Raw genomic sequence first — 7,286 nt, 5'->3', positions numbered from 1 at the left:
ATGCGAGGTTATGATGTGCATATTGTCGGGGTTGCATACGATCTGGTTCTGGCCCTCCAGACAGGTCTCGACAATATACAAGGCGTCGCACTGGGGGGCGCTGGACTGGGCAGAGACGGCGGCGGCGCCGGCAAGGAGAGTGATAGGAAGGATGAACTTCATCTTTATGGACTGATTAAGGAGGTAAATTACTAAAATAAAACAAAAATAAAAAAAGGAATTCAAGAGAAATTAGATGTATAGATATAACGAGTGGTGGACTAGAAAGAACTTGTAGAAATCGTCCCTTGTATTAGGAGAAGTGGTATCAGCGAGCGACAGGTAGTGGGAAAGACAGTGTAGAGAAGACGAAGACGGGAAGACGACGACACGGCTAAGAGGAAGCGAGAAGGGGGAAATTTATTCGTATCAATGTTGCGGAGCGTGACTTTCTTTTTGGCCGGACTGAGCTTGATGGGGCAGGGGGGCACAGACAGGGCTCGTATGTAAACAGTGGCCCGCGATGCACCAATGCACCAATGCACCAATGCACCCACGTTACGTTCATTTGCCCCGTACACAGCGTCGGGCTGGGCACTTAGCTCGTAATTACTCTCTTGCAGTCTTACAGTAGGGATAATTACCTGTTTGGGATATGGTGCCTAATCAGAAAATACCTACCTACGCGCAAAGCAAGGGAGCTAAAAGGTCCGGAGTCATATAATATCACAGCAGTTAAAAAGAAAGCAAAGAAACCTGTCTCTAAAGCAACGTCAAGACAAAGCCGACGATCAGCTCAGCAGGACAGGACGGGGCCGTCCCATAAGCACTCGATCAGACTACACCCAGCAAGTCAGTAACTTGCCTTCATCATGTGCTGATTCAGATGATTTGCTCAGTGAATGGTTTGGGGCCGAGAGCGCACCATTATTATGGTCACTTGCTTTGGCATTCATAGTTGGGTTTTGCCTCCCCCCCTTTTTTTCTTTCTTTTTTTCTTAGGGGGGGGGAGGGTCTCTTTGGAATGCGCCGGACTCGACCGTGGTTGTCTTGTTGGGGTAATTGCCCTCATCGTTGTCACGGCATTTGCACTCTATCGAGTACTGAAAGAAAAGAACGAGAAGACCGTTGGAAACAAGAACCTCCTAGTAGAGGGTGTTCGAGGTACGAATATTCACGATGAACAGAGGGTTGGTTGCATGCAAGGAGCATGCAATGCAATGCATCCTTTCTCGGCTGCCCCCTCGTATTCCTGAAGACGTGAAGTAGCTAAGCTAAGCTAAGCTAGGGGTTGCACTTTCGATCCTTCGCCCTCATTCGTTGTGATTGCTGCAATTTCGGGTCAGAAAAGCCCCACTGCATAAGGTAGGTTGTTAGTGACCTCCCGAACTGAGAATTTCCGGGGCTTTCATTGGCCAATTCAATCAAATAAGCGTATGCTTGTGAGGTACACTACTGCACAAAGCCCGAAGTATCCGTACCTACGTTGTACGTTGTGCGTTGTACGTTGGTTGTACTTCGTACAAAGTTGAACACTCGATCGCTCGATGGGTTCCATCTGTGTAGAAGCTTCACGAACTGAGGCAGCATAGCATCCTTGTACAAAGTACCCGGGACCTGCGTTCTAATTCATCGTCTGCTTTCATAGGTATGTTTCCTTCGTACGTCCGGCAAAAGAGACACCAGCTTTCGCTTCGCTCTTTACTCAGTCAATGGAACGCCTTTAATGGTAAGTGGTAAGTGGTAAGTGGTAAGTAATACGGATGGTTGGTGGTCAGCGTCGTTTTCTGTCTCATCTACTATTGGAAGCGAGGACATGTCAGACGTGGGAGACAGACAAGTCAAGCTCTGGACACATCAAGGTTTTCCTAATCGAAAGGGCAAGAAAGAGGGGGAGATGGTTACCACAAAGACTCAATATATCCGTGCTTTATTTACCGTTACCGATTTCGGCGCTGTCTCAACTTCCCCGGCATAGCCTAAAACAAGCCCTCTTGCACGTCTTCTTGGGACTTAACGACGGCATATTCATATGCGGTACTTACTGTTCTCTCTGTCGACTAGACGAGTCTCACCGCAGCACATACATAGCAGGGTAAACAGCGCCGGGTGTCGTAGGACAACTAGCTGTGCCCGAGGCAACGCATAGAGGGGCGAAGCTTATAAACAGGTCGTCTCACGACTCCATCCAAGCTGAGGAGGCGAAGAGCGGTGGGTATTGAATTCAGTGGAACGGGGAGACATCGCTGGACCGTGTGGAAACAGTGTCACGTAGCGACTCAGCTCTGGTTAAGGAACATCACAAGACGACAGTGCATCAAAGTTTTATCTATTGCATCCTATATTCAGCTCTTATGTAGGAGGGCAGCTTTCGTGAGCCAGCCCAGGAGGGCCGACAGGCAACTCAAGGTAAGGATACCACGAAGCAGACACAGGAATTAAAAAAAAAATTCATCAGACATTAGACATTTACAAAGAAAAGGGGGAAAAGCTCATGTACGAAGAGTTCTCGAGGCCAGGGATGGCTTGTACTACGTCCCCGTTTTCCAGGGAGCACAAAGCCATGCCATCCTCGGTCGTTTTTGGTTTGTTTGGATGGGACCCGGCGACGGTTACCATCAAACTCATCACCGGGGTTACCGCCCATCCACCCGACACAGCTCCATCAGATGCGGAGCTGATTGACGTCGGAGATGCTCCTATGCCGCTTATGACCGGCCGAATGTTCGCCGGACGCCTTGCGCTTCTGAGAGACCGATTCGAGCGGGCTGCGGGCAAATTCCTGCATCTGCCGTTTTTGCCGCCTCATGGGCGTCAGCGGAACCGCGGCGGTCTCGAAGCGGTCCGACTTGATGCCGCGCAGGGCCGTGTAGTTGTAAGGGCTGCTGAAGGCGAGCGAGTCCTGCGTGGCCTTCTCGCTGAGGATGAGGCGCTGGTTGATCTGGTCGCGGCGGAAGGCGCCGACGTTGCTGGCGTTGATGTGCGATAGCATGTCGATGTCGCTCGACGCGGTCGTCGGCCGGGCCGGGGTCGAAGCGAGGGCGTCGCTGCGGCACCAGTCGTCTCCGGCGGGCTCGTCGGCCTGGGACCCGGCCTCGAAGGTGATGAAATCGTCAATGTCGAGACTCCTCTCGGCGTCGTCTTCGTCTTCCATGTCCATGCCCATGTCGGAGCTGTCGTCCGCGGGGAAGAAGGCTTCGGCGGGCCCCATGGTGTGCGTGTCGAAGAAGTCGCCCAAGGCAAACCCGGTCGAGGACATGGCGCTCATCATGATATGGGCCGAGTTGCCCACCATCGGAGACGGCTGCAGCCCGAAGGGAGACAGCTCGAATTGTTCGGGGGAGAGGTCCAGCTGGCGTCGCCTATGCGGCGTGAAGATCATCATCTTCCTCGAGATGGGGTTCACCACAGCAATAGGTTTCCTCTCCGAGCTATCGAGATGGAAGCGGCCCACGCGCGGTTGGCCACGGCGACCCTTGATGGGTTTGCCGGTGTCGGACTCATCAGACTGAACCGCCCGTGCGGACTGCATTTGTCTCCGGCGCACAGATGGGGGCGGCATATCTTCTTCTTCCTCAGTGGTGTCGCCATCCGCTAAGAAGAGGTCGGCGGGATTAGCGGATGAGAGACAAAAGAGACGAAAAAGGACAAGTAAGGAGAGTGTGTTGGACGTCACGGCGAAAGTCAAGAAGTAAAAAACTCACTCTCGTAACCGTCCAGCTCTTGGACATCATCATGGGATGGCACCGGATCAGCGGCGGGCAACAAGTCAGGAGCGTCTTGGAGAGGGAAACGAGTGGCTACAGGGGTGACGTCCTCCTCGAGCTCCTGAATGATGGTGATGGCCTCCACATCGGCGTCGCCGCTAAGATTGTACTCGTAGACGCCGTGGAAGTCCCAGCAAGAGCCCGACGTGGTCGAACTCGCATCGTCATCTTGTTCAATTTCCCGGCGGAAGGACGGGTCCAGAGAGCTCTGATCGACAAACAGATCAGGGAAGAAATCAGCGTGGTCATCATCCGTGTCGGTAGAGTCAGAATCACTGGAGGGCACGTCCACGAAGCGGACGTGCCGTTCAGGAGCAGCACGATAGGGCGTGGCATGATTGTCCGAGCTGGCCGCCTCGTCGACTTCGGAGACGATGCCGTCCCAGCTCGCGCCATCATCTAGGTCAACACTGGCTGGTTCGTCAACAGCACCGACTTGGCCATCATCGTCATATTCTTCTTCTTCGTCGTCTTCATCCTCCTCGTCATCATCATCATCGTCATCGTCATCGTCGGCGTCGGTGTCGGCGTCGGCGTCCTGGCCATCGTCATTTTCAGCATCCGCCTGGTCATCTTGGTCAAGGGAGTGCGACCGAGGGGAACTCTGATTGCTAGGTTGCAATACGCGGGTTATGATGTGTTCCTCCTCGGCCGCATCGACATCTTTCTCGTCGTTGTCCTCGGAATCGCTAATGTCCTCGACTCCGGAGTAGCCCCCATCATCGGAAAGGTCGAGGGAAGAAGACGAGGAGGAATTGCGCCGCTGGGCAACCTTCCGGGCAATAGCCGGGTGTTTGAGGCGGATAATGCGCGACATGCCTCGTCCTGAATTCTGTTGCACTTGCTACTTGGCAGTTTATATCTGCGGCGATATAAGGTGGATCGATCGCCGTGGTATGGAGAGAGCGGTGAAGTGGGGCTCGGGACGAGACCGAGTTTTGAGTGGGTGATAAAAGGCGGTGCAACAAGAGACACCCGATGATTCTTCAGGGAAGTCGGAAAGGTAATAAACCTCAGTCTGTAGAGGGATAGTTGACCGTTGACTTTGTTTCTGAATAGAGGTGATGAAGGTTTGGTTCTGGAAGAAAGGGGGGGGGGGCGATAGAGGGGTGTCGTGATGCGGTTTAGTGTGATAGTGGCCCCAGGATGATGTGGGCTCGTTCTGGAGCAGCTGGTGTTGAATGGGGAAACAGGAAAGCAGGCTCTCGTCTCAATTCTCTAGAGAATTGGAGGTGTCTGACCGGGACACCCAAACGGTGAAAACCTTGCAGGATAAGACTTCGTCAAAAACAGAGGGATTGAATGTCTCGATGGGCTGCTGGACTGCGGGAGATGCCCCCTTTGCCAAAGGGAAACACCTCCCACAGTGGGCGTTTACAGCTCAGCGACGGCGGACATGATTCTCGACGAAGTTCTTAAAATTATGTTCTGGAGGTTTATGTCTGAGAATTGAGATTGTGCGACTTCGTTGTCTTGTTGGTAATTGTGTTGATGAATGTTGGAAAAGAGGAAGGGGGGGAAAGGAAAGAGAAGAAACGGAAGAAGCGGGAGGAGACGTCTTTTTCTCCTCTTATTCCAAACATTTTTTTTTTAACTCCATCTTGGGCTTCGGTGGGGATACTTGCTGGGAGGGAGAGGGGTTGGAAGCTCCGGGATTCGTCACTGGTCATGGTCCGTGCCCGACTGCCAGGTGTGAGTCGATGGGCGCCCGGACCATGATTGAATTCCCGAGGCGTCAGGGACCTGGCACTAAGCGATATCCGGATTAGCTGCCAGTCCTGGACGGGTCTTTTTGTCATTTTCTCGTTGTCTTTACAGGCTACGAAGTTTTTCGTTCGTAGCAACGAGTATTGTTCTATACACGTGTACTTCGTTCGAAGTAGGTGCACTAACTGCTAAGTAGCGGTCCGGCAGGCGGACGAAGACGAGACTTTTTCAATGACGGCTTTTCTGGTTTTCTTTCGTAGTTTAGTCCGTATTAACATTATGTTGGACACTGAACGAACCGAAGGCGTCTAATCAACGCCACCGAGGGGCCATAATAATCCCACTTCTCGGCTCTACTCCACGGAGTATTTCTCGCTCTCTCTCTCTCTTTCTCTCGTTTCCTTGTCGCTGCGGCAGGTAGCGGGGCCGAGAAGACAGCGGACGCGCCAAATCTACCACTGACAGGAGAACAACGAAGTTGCAGATGTATGAAGTATTCGTACATACTTCGAAGGTGCAGGCGCAGGTGCAGGTGCAGGTGCAGGTGCAGTTGCAGTTGCCGTTGCAAGCGCGGGGCGTTGTGCATGTGGGGAATGAGAGAATAGGATGTGTGGATACTGTGGTTCGACTGGTTGAGAGAGTTTGGTAGCGGTAGTACCTAAGGTAAGGTAGTGCTGCTTCTACACGTCCTTCCCACCCTTCCTACTCCATATATTACCTACATGGCGCATCACGGCTGCAGCGTCACCGCCTTTTTAACGTGGGGCTGTCGGAGAAGCGTCTCCCCCTAGGTACCTATACAGAAGAGCCTCGTTGGTGGGGTAGAAGAAACGGGTTTGACGGTAAAAAACGAACGAACAACGGAGTTGTCTCGAATCAGTCTGCGCTGATTTCGTTTGTTTATCTTTTTATATCCACGGATTTACAAAGTATGTTTCTTCTGATCTGCGTATTCAATATGTTGTACTCGTACATCCATTCCCTGTGGTTTTATCGAGGGAAAGAGTTGGCACTTTGAACTTTTTCATGGCTTGGGATGTGGATGCTTTATGTATAGTCCTCGGACCCCTGTTAGTGGCTTGGTGACCGGAAGTTCTCCTGTTCTGTACGAAGTATGGTATGTACGAATAGGTGCTGCAGGATTCATAACGGGGACAGACTGGATGGGGACTCTCCCGTCAAATGTAGGGAGACGTGGCCACGACGAAATGGCTCGTTTCTCTTCCCAATATATCTGTCGGATGACCTGGAGAGCGCGAGTGCCGGTACGTACAGACTGTGCAGAGCGACAGCTGGGGGCGTACATACAACGTACGTACCAAGTACGAAGTACGAAGCAAGAACGAATATGGATACAACGTAATTACAGTCTTGGAGCGGCCTATGCATAAGGACATGTGCGCATGAAAGATGAAGCGGAGTAGGGTATCGGTATCTGCGTTTCGACGACGGAAATCATGCATCTGGATCGACTAAGGTAGACACGCCCAGCTGGGGTGGAGAAGGGTCTTCCTCAATCCCCCCCCCCATTGTCTTTTTTTCTTTTTCTTTTCTTTTTCTTTTTTTACTTAGTTCCTTCAACTGTTATTCTCCGTTTGTCTGGTCTATTATTCGTGTTATTACACCTAGCAGTTCATTCCCTTTTACCCGAGGCATACGAAGTACAGACTATTAGACCCCTTGGGTCTTTTCCCCTTTTCTTCTATCTACTGCTCAACCGGTACTTACAATCACTCAAGGTCATGACGTAGAAAGTCCATGAGGCTTAATTCGGCCGATCTCGAGACTGGCACGAGGGACGGTTTCGGACCCGATGTCACGGAGCAATTCTAC

General features: G+C 51.9%; 2 protein-coding genes across 2 annotated transcripts in view; both read right to left on the bottom strand.

Moving 5' to 3' along the window:
• The window catches only part of SODALDRAFT_376889 (hypothetical protein), a gene marked incomplete at its 3' end in the record, with an annotated part of 863 nt that extends 496 nt beyond the window's left edge, over positions 1 to 367 (bottom strand). The window contains exon 1 of the mRNA XM_028614858.1: positions 40 to 367. Within this exon, the coding sequence (XP_028468993.1) occupies positions 40 to 162 (123 nt within the window). The remainder of the gene's footprint in view (positions 1 to 39) is intronic.
• Positions 368 to 2,293: 1,926 nt separating this feature from the next.
• Positions 2,294 to 6,916, bottom strand: SODALDRAFT_376887 (hypothetical protein; the record flags this gene model as incomplete). Its single annotated transcript, XM_028614857.1, has 11 exons — positions 2,294 to 3,573; positions 3,684 to 4,571; positions 4,722 to 4,917; positions 4,996 to 5,085; positions 5,143 to 5,188; positions 5,342 to 5,408; positions 5,961 to 6,070; positions 6,188 to 6,219; positions 6,313 to 6,334; positions 6,614 to 6,729; positions 6,821 to 6,916. The coding sequence occupies 11 exons, from the start codon at positions 6,914 to 6,916 to the stop codon at positions 2,645 to 2,647; spliced, it is 2,592 nt and encodes an 863-aa protein (XP_028468992.1). The 3' UTR covers positions 2,294 to 2,644.
• Between the last annotated feature and the right edge of the window lie 370 nt (positions 6,917 to 7,286).

Source organism: Sodiomyces alkalinus, assembly GCF_003711515.1.
Source record: "Sodiomyces alkalinus F11 unplaced genomic scaffold SODALscaffold_2, whole genome shotgun sequence".
Lineage (NCBI taxonomy): Eukaryota > Fungi > Ascomycota > Sordariomycetes > Glomerellales > Plectosphaerellaceae > Sodiomyces > Sodiomyces alkalinus.
The sequence above is the reverse complement of the archived record's forward strand: the minus strand, read 5'-3'. Positions and strand labels throughout refer to the sequence as shown.